Source organism: Bos grunniens, chromosome 24 (genome assembly GCF_055505025.1).
Source record: "Bos grunniens cultivar Pamir isolate PY7600 chromosome 24, Bosgru_T2T1.0, whole genome shotgun sequence".
Taxonomy (NCBI): domain Eukaryota; kingdom Metazoa; phylum Chordata; class Mammalia; order Artiodactyla; family Bovidae; genus Bos; species Bos grunniens.
In genome coordinates this window covers 27351294-27364506 of record NC_141188.1, presented here as the reverse complement: position 1 = coordinate 27364506, position 13213 = coordinate 27351294, and the positions used below count along the sequence as shown (strand labels likewise).

The following is a 13213-nucleotide window of genomic DNA, read 5'->3' as shown; positions in this document are numbered from 1 at the left end:
AGTTATCAAATCTAGTTATAATTTTCAGTCCATATAAGGGAAGAAATCATTTTATTTTCACACTGTTAAAATTTTTTATTTTTGATTTCCTAATTCATTTCATCTCATGTTTACTGAGGAACCCTCTCTCTAGAACGCTACTCAGTTATGTCAGAACACAGCCTTAAGCAGCCTCATGTAAATAAGTCAATGATCAATAATGCATTTTAAGCTTTTATTTGATACTTTTAGCATCTTTATGTTTTCACCTTTTTCTCTTTCATACTCTGATTTTTTTTGTTACACCAGCATTTTATATCTTTTAAGTGGATTTTCTTATTTACCTTTAAAATCATGCCTTTATTATCATATCATCATCTTTTTGCTCTCCAATGCCACTTTCAGAACATTATCATCTTCATCATTATCATATTCCCCTTTTCAGACATATGGGATCTGCTTATCTCCCCCTCCCTCTCTTCTTCTTGTGCTATTTTACCAACCTCTTTATAACATTCCCACTTTTACTACAGACTCTTGTACTCTGGCCCACTGTCTTCTGTGGCTTCTCCAACTCCATGGATGAGGCACTCGGTACCCCACATTCTCAGCTCCTACACCTCCATTCCCCCAGTTTCCTCAACCACTTGCTTCCTCATCATAACCCAGCATGGCAGGACCTCAAATGCGTCTCTTTCAATTTCTCCTTATCCTTCCAGCTCACTTGCTGACAAATTCCGATTGTTGCACTTCCTCTACTTCATTACTCTTTGGACTCCCACCACTTTCTCAGCATCTGTCAGCTTCACTTCCCTCCTTGTCTATCTAGGCACAGGGCATTTCAGGCCGAGGGGACAACAAAATTGCAAGCATTCTGAGGTAGGCATGTGGCTTGGGGGATTCAAGAAAGAAGAAGAGACCTACATGTGGAGTGAAAGAAGGAAATGAGAAATGAAGTCTGAGAGGTACCAGGGGTGGGATGGAGTTTGACCTCTCAGGTCATTGTAAGAATTCTCACTTACTCAGTGACATGGAGAGCCACTGGAAAGCCTGGACAGAGGAATACTCTGATCAGGCTTGTATTTTCAAAAGATCACCTGTTGCTACCTCTTCCGTGCGCACACGTGTGCTAAGTTGCTTCAGTTTTGCCCACTCTTTGTGACCCCATGGAGTCCTATTACCTGGTTTGACCATACAATTTGGTAGCAAAACAAGTGACGAAAATAAACCAAAAGCCCCAAACAGTTTAACAGCAACATGCAAAAAGAAACTGGAAAAGGGGCACTGAGCAATAAGTTAAAATCCCACTATAAAGTATCTTGAAAGAACTCAAGCATAATAAATATAAATGGAGAATATTGGCCAAAAATTTTGAACAGATGCCAGTTTCTCAGCATGGACTTGGTGACTGAGCTCAAATAATTCAAACTCCAGCTGACTCTGGGAGGCTTACTTTTTCTAGTTTTACAAACAAAGCTTAATTATGCCAGACTTGGGATATTCCGGTCTGCTCTGTGCCTGTGTCTTAGCCATCCTTATGTAAAGCCTAGGGACGAAATCCCCGGCCTCTAGAGCTTTCCTGCAACTGCTCAAAATCTCAGGCTATAATTTTTATCAAAGTTCTTATCTGGGACTTTCCTGTGGCCCAGTGGTTAAGAATCTGCCTACTAATGCAGGGGACATGGGTTCAATCCCTGGTCCAAGAAGATCCCACATGCCATGGTGCAACTAAGCCAGAGAGCCACAACTACTAAAGCCCATGCACCTGGAGCCCACACTCCACAGCAAAAGAAGCCACTGCCATGAGAAGCCGAGCACTGCAACTAAAGAAAGCCCAAACTAGAGAAAGCCCGTAGCAACGAAGCCATAAATATATAAATAAATAAAAGTTTCTATCCAGTTGGACCCAGAATGTAATTGGTCACATTTTTCAAAGGAAACTACTTTGCTGCATTCAAATTAATAGATATCTCTTTCCAAATGTATGCCTGTTTTCTGCTTGATAAATGACTCCCCCAGGCTTCTTGTTTATTTTAATCACATTTTCAATTGGTTTCACCCAGAATAGACCCTAAGATAGGATGTGAGGGTAATGTGGAGGGAAAGGATGGAGAGGAAGGAACCACAGGTAGTAAATGGTGAGATGAAAGAGGGGAGGGAAAGCAGGCAATAAAAGCCAGGGATCATCATGGACAACTGAAGCCCAGCACTTCTGGGAGGGAAAATCCCTCCTGGGGAAAACCCTGGGAGCTGGCGTGGTACTTGCACCATAAAGATAAACTATCCTGGGAATGAGGGCAATATATGCAGAGGGTATAATATATGCAGAAAGGATCTGTCACAAACACTGGTACCCTCTATAGAGCACTCTCTGATCAAATATGTGACACAAAACCTCAGAATTTTCTGATTTGACAGGCCTTCTTGAACATTCCACTGTAAATAAGAATGATCATGAGTTAATATAGCAACAGAGTGGATCATAAAATCCAGTGGAGTAAAATAGGAAAGTCTTCAGGTCCCCCTTGTCATTAACTTGTACCTTTATGATATTATATTGTGTATATTAATTAGATGCTTGTCCCTGTAAAGTGTATAGACATATAATCATTCTCTTATAATACATGACTTAGCTTTACTGTTACCCATTTAGGAGTGACCTTGATAGATAATCGGTTTTGATGTCTACTCACTGCCAAAAACAAGGGCTATGAGTCATTTAAATTCATCATTTTCTGTGTACCTAGTCCCAACACTCTAACAACTTATTTCTAATGACAACATGACCATTTACTCTTTTTTGAAGATATATTCTTGCACTTAGCTTATTGAAAAACATACATTGAAATTTCTATTGTCATTATTTGAATATGGAAGCAATTAAATAATAAGCCTTGAATTAATGTGTGATGCAGAGAGGTCAGCATAGTGACAAGCAGAAACTCAATAATTATTTTCTGGATACACGAATAAATGCAATTCATTCACACTTCAGTTTTTCTAAAATCCATTCTCGCCTTGACAGTCTATGAGAACTGAGCCCCTAGATTACATCACAGAGCATATCAAATTCCACTGTTCTCAACAGAAATTCTCTTTTGAAATTATTCTTTGGCATGATGATGTCTCATGAGGAACAATATAATTCAATTTGTTAGATTGTAAAATGTACCCTTCCTTAAAATGTCTTAAATACGTTTGGGGAAAGACTAGATATATAAAAATTTAGATCTTACTAGCAGGTGGTTAAAATTAAGTGGTTAATGAAAGGAAAATAGTTTATTTCCAAATATAACTATTTTTCAAATATCTGAAAAATGAGTCCAAAAAACTGCAATGAGAATGTTGCTTTCTTCATAGGACAAAGGTCATGATAGTAATAGAGAAGTGCTCTGAGAATCCTATGAGATTAACCAATCATATCAATGATCATCTGACAGGTGAAATCAAATATAGGTAGACGTTCATACCTTTTCATATGCTGTTCTCTGGGAGAAAAAATAAAGGTATTTCTTTCACATGGGAAGAATATTTTACTAGATACCCCTGCTGCTTAGGTGAAGAGCATGTCAAAATATCTATCCATCTTTGCTCTCTATTAATGATCAATAAACAATTTTGTGGTTGGTACCTTAAATGCTGGGACAAGTGGAGGGCACCTGGAGAGAGAATATTAACTTTACAGTTTTCCTACCAAGGCAAAAATCCCCCCACTACAAACTCATAAGTTAGTATTCTACTTTATAGATTGTCTTCTATAAACATGATTATTGAACATCTATCACCAGGAAAACTGATCTGTTTTCAATATAAAGACAGAAATAAATGTGACCCTAGAAAACACAGATGTAAACTGCAATAGAGAACTCAGGCCAAGTTAGGTAATTTATAGGTCCTATTTGGGTAACTATCTGGCTGGACTTCTCTTTGCAATGCTCATTATTAACAACCTAAAAGCTCTCCGTCTAAAACATTATTATTTTTAGATAATAAAGTAAGAATAATAAGCCATATTTTTAAGACATATAATGAATTTCTAAAATTATTAAAACCAAGATGAGGATTAAAAACTAATTATGTAGAACAAAATTTTAAACACATACAAAATCGTTAGAAATTAATGTGTTATAACCTAGAGTAGCAAGCAATAAGAAAATAATATTTAATATGTAACAGTAAAAACTGAATACTAGTTTATAGAAAAAACAGTGTATATCTACACCTAATGCCAAAAGTTTCAATAAATGTCAAATCTATTAAAGATATATACACTCTATAAATTATGAGAGAAAGAATACCACTCAAAGACAATGCACTGAGTGCTAGTTTTTCTGTAAAAATATATCTAATTTAATGTCCTAAAATCTACAAGGGAAAGAAATAGGTAAGGAATCTGCTATTCACAGAGATAAATTAACTCACTCATGGAAACAAACCCAGTTTATAAAATTTCTGGAATTTGAACCATATGTAAATTTTTACCCATTTCAATATGCCACACTGGCATAGTTCATTGACCTTAACTGTAAATAGGTAATTCTATGAGCATGACAAATAAGATGTTATAATTAGAGATAAAGTACATGAAATAAATAAAAGTATGTTTTAACTTCTATGCAGTAAAAACTAACAAATGTGATAAAAGTGAAGATCATGAAGATTTCCAATTAATGATAGTTGAGTCGAGATATTTTTATGCTACTCAACTCTATGAAATAAAGTAATAGTTGAAAATAACAATCTACCGTCAAAAGCCTACATACACACATGCAACGTCAACTAAGTACACTGAAATGTGCACCAAAACTAGCAAGTTCTCGTTTTGAGGCAGCAGATATTCCTCTAGATCTCTTGTGAAGATTTCTCTAAAAATAAATGACACAGCCTTTCAAGATTTAGTGAGGTAGGCAGCCTAAAGAATCATCAGAGAACATTTTTACAGGAAACCCATTCCATATCACTGGTCAGTAGGTAAGTCAAAGCTGAAAGGCAGACTCCTTAAAGACGTCATCGTTACTTTCTGACTCCATAGAAATGAGGAAGGCAGCAAGAGAACGCTATAGCACATTCAAGGTAACCCAGAGACTTATCCAGCTAAACTTTATGAGAAAAGTTCTTACAGCAGCAATAGGGAACTAAGAGATAGCAGGATTCTTTATAACTGCCTATTCAGTGTAAAAATATAATCATTTTCAATTTCAAAATTAAAACATACCCAAGAGAAACTCAAAAGAGAAAAAAAAAAGCTGAAAATAATTACAACATATAAGAGGTTAATTTCCCTTACATGTGAAGAGTGTTTATAAATCCATAATTAAGACCTCAGTGACACAATAGGAAAAAGGAAGCAAACTTTTCACAGAAAAAGAAACACTAAAAGCCAATAGCACTTCCCTCCCATGAAGAGGTGCTCATCTTACCATATTAGAAAAATGTCCATGTTTTTCTGCTGCCATTTTGGGTTATCCATAGGTCCTGGTTAATTACCCTGGTTCAGTGACTTAAATTTCAGCCTGCAACTCCAGAATTACCTAGAAAGTTTGTTAAGAATAAATGATTCTAGGTTCCACCTCCAGAGATTCTGATTCAGTATATATGGGGTCCAGAAACCTGAATTTGTTTTGTGCTAGACCAAACGATTTTGGTGCAAGTAGTCCAGGGAATATATTTATAAAAGCACTGCCTAGCTTTTGACTTTCCTGTATCTGGATCTCTTCCAAAACAACCTGAGCCCAGATCGCATTCAGACTCTGCTTGGTGCTTAACTAACAGCATCAGAGGTAAACTACATACACATTACAACTTTGCCAAAGAGGGGCACTGCCAGTGCCATCAAAGTAGCCAGAGTGACATATAAGTAACGACCACATGGTGGAACAGCTGCCACTGCTCTAATGACCAGGAGTCAGGGGTGAACGACAAAGACATCTGTGGGGAGAAGCAGGCAGTAAGTATATGTCTCCTGCATTGGCAGGTGGGTTCTTTACCACCAGCACCACCTGGGAAGCCCATGCAATAAGCATGTAAGTAATAATTAACACAGAGCTAGAAGCCACGCTATTCTTTCTGCCCTTGTTTGGAATACATCCCACACCAAGGACATGAAGTCACAGAGAACCAACAAGGCACTTCTGTCTGTGGGTAAGTATGATTTTAGGGTGTAAACTAACATCATCCTTATGGTACTAACGTCACTCTTTAGGAAACTGATGTTTAACTCTGTGATTCCAAACACCCACTAAATAACCTGGTTTGCAGCACCCTGGTTGTCATACATAAACTGGTTTTAATGAGGAGACAGGTTGTTTGTCTTCAATGCCATTATCTCTAAGTGAACAGACATGTATTCATAGTAACTGCTCTAGGTCAAAACCAAAACAGCTTTGTTTACCTTTTGCCCATCCCCCCAGGCCCATGCCAATGAAAACCCTTTTGCTTAATTAAGTCAACTCTAGAACCTACTTGCCTCCAGCATTTGACATAGTTTGGGACCATAAATACTTTTAAATTTGCCTTTCCTTTAAAACCGGTTTTCAAAAAATTAAGCTGCACTTAGACACTTAAATCATATCCACCAGTAATCCTAAACTATAATTTTATGTAAAACTTTGCCCTAACATCATTTTCATAGTATCTTTGCCAGTAGAGATGTCTTTTTTTCCCCAAAAAGAATTTGTACTGGAATGTACTGAATTAGCTGTCCTCTGTAGCATTCTTTTTAAAAATCGTATTAAAGTGCTCTCTATGTGTTAGGAGGGTATGACGTTTGGATTGAAAATATACTATGACTTTGGAAGCAGGAAGAGACAATATTATAGAAGCACAAGAACAGTAATTAAATATCAAAAGCACCCCTGAAATTCAATGTACACTTTCATGTGAGGAAATGAAATACTACTGGTTTGATTTCAAACATAAATAATAGGGCACGCTTAACTTGAAAATTTCCATTTACAGAGTTAGGTGGTAAACTTAATAGTTTGGTCAACTCTACAACATAGAAAGGCTGATTCATGTTGATATATGGCAGAAACCAACACAATATTTTAAGAAATTAACCTCCAATTAAAAGTAAATTTAAATTAAAAAAAAAAAAAAAACTGACTATGGTCAAAGTTGCACACATTGGTAAATATACCAAAAAATGTATTCACTTATACACATTAAATGACTAAATTTTTCAGTATGTGAATTATACCTCAATAAACCTCTCATTTAAAAAGAAAGGTAACATTCAGCCATCAACTCTTTTCTATTTTGCCTTCACGGATCTACCATAACTGAAAAGTGGCTTGAAAGTGTTAGTCACTCAGTCGTCCAGCTCTTTGCAATCCCATGGACTGTAGCCCACCAGATCCTCTGTCCATGGGGTTTCCCAGGAAAAGCACTGGAGCGTGTAGCTTTCTCTTCTCCAGGGATCTTCCCAACCCAGGGATCGCACCCATGTCTCCTGCATTGCAGGCAGATTGGTTACTGTCTGAGCCACAATGCAGTCCTTATTTCTATTGCTTATTGTTTCTTTTCTTTGAAATTCACCCTGTGAATAGCAATTCAGATAGAAATTCTGTATTTCAGAAGGAATCAATCAACAGTGGTATAAACAAAAGAAGGAAATCCTTGTAAAATATCTCCATACCTTTCTCCAAGGGAAAAGTATAATTTTCTCCTTGTGAAAAACAACAACTCATAGGGATCTAAACTTGTTTCATTACTTTGCCTAGGCAAATTAAATTATTATGATTCAATTAACTAAAATAAAACAAAATAAATTCCTTTAACTGGCTAAACAATGGTCAGTTTTCGTATGATGATCTTAGTATAATACACCATTAGACCTTACGTCAGAGCCTGCTTGGAAGTTGTTATAGAAATAGAACCATCATGATAGCCACTGACTTCTCCCTGATCCTTTAGTTCCTTCTTAAACTCAGACTGACCCAACATTCAGAACCATAAATCCCTGCTGGCTTCTCCCATTCGCTACTGTTCTGTAGTGACTCCCACTGCAATCCAAGATCTCCCACGTTTATTCCTGCCTCTTGGTCCAGAGCACGGTACTGAAGCAGTGAAGTTCCCATAACTCTCTACCATCCTCTCATATTCTCCTTTTGATGCGGACACCAAAAAAGAATTAGTATACGGGCCATGATAAACTGGTGGCACACAGAAAGAAGGTGTCAGTCATATATTTTTTAAGCCTGGAATTCCATTTATTTGAGACTCTTTTCTTCTCCTGTGTTTTTACAATTCAAATTCAAGCAATATTGCACATTACATTTCCACAAGACACAAACCAGACCTGTTGGTGCTATGTTTCTAGGGATGGAAATAATGCCACAGTTAGCCGAGGAATAACCCCACTCACTGATACAGTGCAAATTCTCATTGTCCTTCTTTATTCCAAGCTAAGTCAAATCCTTCGTACAAAAATAAAAACAAGGTCATAGTGTAATTATAGCCAATGAAAAGGTCTCTGGGAAGCTGGATTGGAGAGAATCATCTCTCACCACCCTTTCTCTTAGAAATAATCTCAAGCAGCAGCACCGTCTGTACCTTTGATATTCAAAAAAACAAAGGGGAAAATGCTGTGCATTCCAAAAGCCCCAAGCTCACTGGCACCATTGAGAGAGGATATATCTCAAAGAGTAAAAAGTAATTTAATACTGTTCTGACGTAGCTATAAAAGAAAATTTTTCTATGGTAGATACAATTGTCACATTTCAAACCTCTGGACAAAAATTTATGCAGATGAAGAAGGATGAAAGCTCAGTTGGATATAAAAACATTACAAGAGAATGCTTTGAATGCTTATTTACTCAAGCATCAGTTCAGTTCAGTTCAGTCACTCAGTCGTGTCCGACTCTTTGCGACCCCATGAATCGCAGCACGCCAGGCCTCCCTGTCCATCACCAACTCTCGGAGTTCACTCAAACTCATGTCCATTGAGTCGGTGATGCCATCCAGCCATCTCATCCTCTGTCATCCCCTTCTCCTCCTGCCCCCAGGTTTCCATAATTCTTGGTTTAAAGACTAATCTAGCATACAATTAAATAGTTGGTTAATATCCACCCCATGAAGGTATGTGCATTAGTCTTATACATTCTGAAGAGCCACTCAAAGATGTATTTTAAAACACAATCCACACGCCTGCTTTATCAGGTCATCTTATATATTCTTGAATTAGGCAGATACAGGTTGTTCAGTGGTAGAATTCTCACCTGTCACACAGGAGATCCGGGTTCATTTTCCAGCCTATGCAGCCACAATGTCCCCTGTTTAGGGGCTTCCCTGGTGGCTCAGATAGTAAAGAATCTGCCTGCAGTGCAGCAGACCTGAGTTTGATCCCTGGGTCAGGAAGATCCCCTGGAGAAGGGCATGGCAGCCCACTCCAGTATTCTTGCCTGGAGAATCCCACGGACAGAGGAGCCTGGAGGGCTGCAGTTCATGGGGTCGCAAAGAGTCAGGTATGACCAAGCGACTAACACACAGCCAGATACATAGGTTAGCTTAGGCAGATACATCCAAATACTGTCTCTTTGTAACAATTCATTTTTTAACGTTGCTTAAGTATAATTTCCTGCTCTCTGTCCCACAAATACCTTTAACATATCACTCATTTCTCTTCACTTTAGAATACTACGCCAGGCCTCCAACTGCCTAGATTCTATCCTGTGCTTCCAAAAATGCTAAACTAAGTTTTTCAATGGACTAAGTGTTATTTGGAATACATTCCATGAGTGGGGATTGTTTCTGCATTGTTTCTGAAGACAAGACACAGTCTCCCTTTAAAATTCTCCAACAACACCTACTAGCAATTAGAGAACATTTAACATTTTCTTTTTATGTTTGTGAAAGTTGATGCCAGCCAGCAATTTTTTCATGAGAAAACTATACCTATTCTAAACCCAGACAAACAAAGGAGAAGAAAGAAATGAAAAAGAGAAAATGATTTTCAGAAATAACCAGATGTCGCTCTGCTCTTTTCCCCTTCAATTCTTAGATTTCCAATTTCGGCTTCTTCCCGATACATCTTTATGAGGACTTAACAGGCGTTCCTCAGCCACGTTATACACTTTTTTTATCAGCAGAAATGCCATGAGGAATAAACACACTCTCTACTGTGGTTACCTTAGAACACTTTAATTAATGTTATACCACACTGGTTTGACTGTATACTAAGAAGATGCTAAAATGTGCAAACAAATATTCTAGTGAACTCAAGAGTTTCTTTGTCTTTATTTTCAGAAGATATTTAAAATTGAAGAATGCAACTCAACAACAGGACTTCTTTAGGAGTGAGGGAAGAATCACTAGAATTAAGACATGAGAATTCCATTATTCTGTCTGTCTCCCTACTTAAGCCTGGTACCTTTTCACAATGTCCTGTGCTCAGAGTGTCAGTCCTTGAAGTTGGCTCTGTAGTGAACATGTGCGTGTGTATATGTGTGTGTGTGACTATATGTAATTTTGCTTTTACAATGTTGGCAGTAAGAAGAAGCCTACTAATTTCATTCACCATGATGACAGGCCCTAGCATTTTAATTATTTTTCATGTTGTGAGTAATTTATTATTCATTGGGTATCTTCCCTGTAAATCTTGTCCGCACTCTGTAGGATTTTTCTTTGGTGCCCAACAAAGGGTTTCATTGCAATAAGAATCAAGGTGTGTCTCTGCTGTTACCCAGAACCCAGGCAATGCCAGTCCTTCAGGCCAGCCCAGGAGTTCGGGGTGGGGAAATAGAGTCATTATAGAATATCTTCATCCCTTGGCCCAGAGAGCAGCAGAGTCATCACCAGGCCCTCCTCGAAGGGCATTTCAAAGCACATTTTCCAGAGCCGAATTCAGGACGAGGACCAGACTCAAATCAAATCTCACGGCCCGTGCAAGAGAGACCCAGAGGAATGGACTGGCTCCTTTTCAGGAACTTTTGCCTTTTGATCATTTTAATGGTAAGTAGAATCTAAAGGCCTGGGAAAGAAGTGCAGACCCTCGGCCTTGCCTCCTGTGTCAGCTGTTGGACTTTCTACCTGGGATTTGCTCCATTTTTAAACCTTTTCCTGCCAAGGGAGTTCTATGAGTCCAGCCTCTGGGACTTCAAAGGACTCTCCGTGCTGGACAAATGTCATAGAGAAGCAGGATGAGAGTCTGGTTGAATTAGACCTAAATGACATCAGAGACAGACTCTAATTCAGATAAACTGCTGGAATATTTATATAATTTATAATCAGAAATGCAATTATTTTTCTATTTTCTTTTACTTAGACTTAAATCAGATCGATTGCTGTCAAAATTCTCAATGCAAATGGGTTCTAGGGAAGTAAAGTCGATCAACCCCATTTCTTTTAAACAGTTATTTCCCTGCGAGTTTCTTTCAATGTAGAGGAATGTTAACTATGTCAGGATTGCCCTACAATTACTTATAAAATATTTAAGTCATAGGAATTTTTTCCTCAGAAGTGACTAAAGAAAAATGAATGCCATGAAGAGAAACCCTTTCTGGAATTATTAAGGCATTCCTACAGTCCAGGAAGGGAACAATTACATGATCTATTTCTTCAATGTAAACATGGCATTTTGGATATTATATTACTTTCCTCCAATCCTAATAATGCATAGCAAGTACTCTAGCCTTCAAAGAGATTGTTGCTGTTGTTGTTTAGTTGCTAAGTCATGTCTGACTCTTCTGCAACCCTATGGATTGTAGCCCACCAGGCTCCTCTGTCCATGGGATTTCCCAGGCAAGCATACTGCAGTTTGTTGCCATTTCCTTCTCCAGGGGATCTTCCCAACCCAGGGATCGAACCCAAATCTCCTGCATTGGCAGGTGTATTCTTTATCACTGAACCACTAGGGAGGCCCATTTGAAAGAGATTAGGCAGCTCTTAATGCCAGATCCTTAGAGAAACAAAGATCAGGTTAGTTAATTCACCAAACAACTGTCAATTCAACTAGAAAAGTCTATTTGAGAATAAAATAAGTTAGATTAGACTAGACTTAAATCTATTAATGGTCAAGTGACAGAACAATTCGGTCAAAACAGTTAAAAAATAAGTGGAAAGATAGAAGAGAATTGTTGGAAATTGTAGAGGTTTTTTTCCCAAGCAAATAAAGCCAAATACCTATAGTTGGCTGCACCTCAGTCTCCCAGGACTGTCAGCAGTGGTGCTGCAACGTAAGCTTGGTAAATGACTTCCACCCTATTCTCAGGCAGTGGTGTTATATGAGACTCATGTGAATGTCAGCTCAAAAGGCAGAAGGCAGCCATGCGGGGAAGATAAGGAATCGTGTACCGTTGGTCTGGCAGGCACTGTGCTTCTCCAGTTCATGTTTCTATGAACTTCAAAAGTGGTGCAGGAGCCTGACGCTGCCAAAGGGCACACACTCCAAGCTTGGAAGGGAACAGCAGTAGAACATTCCATTCTCTGAGCTTGGAAGACAGAGTACGAAATGACAATTTTTGAAAAATACGTGTAAACTGAAAAACTCCAAATAGAATTGCAGTGCCCTGCTGTAATGATCACTGTTCATTTATTCCACTAAAGGAAGAGGGAACCTTCTGGCTTTATCTTTAGCAGAAATCCAGAATCATCAGTATGACCTCTTGTTACACTTCTGTGGGTTATCTGCATATTTTGACTCAGAAAAACCTTCTGTTTCTGTAAGAAAAGCTGATTGCATGTTATCAAGGTTTTAAAGGTGACTTTTGAGCACTAAAATTTGCCTCCTATTCCTCTATGCACAGCATGTTTTATGACAATATTATTATAATTAAATAATATTATCAATGTTATTTTATGACAATGATATTAATTATTAAGAGTTCATTTTTCTTCTCTTGATCTTGAAAGAATATTATATTCCAGATTCTCAGCATCTCTTTTTGGTAGTATTGATTTATTTTCCTTAGAAATTTTGGAGTTTTTGATACTAAATTTCTCCTGGCATGCCTGTGTGCTAAGTCACTTCAGTTATGTCTGACTCTTTGCAACCCTATGGACAGTAGCCCACCACACTCCTCTGTCCATGGGATTCTGCAGGCAAGAACACTGGAGTGGGTTTCCATGCCCTCCTCCAGGGGATCTTCCTGACCCAGGAATCAAACTCGCATCTTCTGTGGCTCCTGCACTACAGGTGGATTCTTTACTGTTGAGCCACCGGGGACACCCAAATTTCTCCCTACTCTCCACTAAAGTATTTGTGTTTTACATTTTTTAATAATGGTGATAGACTTAA

At 38.2% G+C, this 13213-nt stretch overlaps 2 protein-coding genes across 5 annotated transcripts in view; one reads left to right on the top strand and one right to left on the bottom strand.

Annotated features, from left to right (window-relative positions):
• The window catches only part of LOC147345978 (uncharacterized), a 302780-nt gene that overhangs the window by 174163 nt on the left and 115404 nt on the right, over nucleotides 1-13213 (bottom strand). The gene's annotated exons all lie outside the window — the stretch shown is intronic.
• DSG4 (desmoglein 4) overlaps nucleotides 5014-13213 on the top strand; it is a 44914-nt gene continuing 36714 nt past the window's right edge. Inside the window, 4 exon segments of the mRNA XM_086372364.1 lie at nucleotides 5014-5052; nucleotides 5882-5926; nucleotides 10755-10929; nucleotides 12523-12638. Coding sequence (XP_086228490.1) covers nucleotides 5014-5052; nucleotides 5882-5926; nucleotides 10755-10929; nucleotides 12523-12638 — 375 coding nt within the window.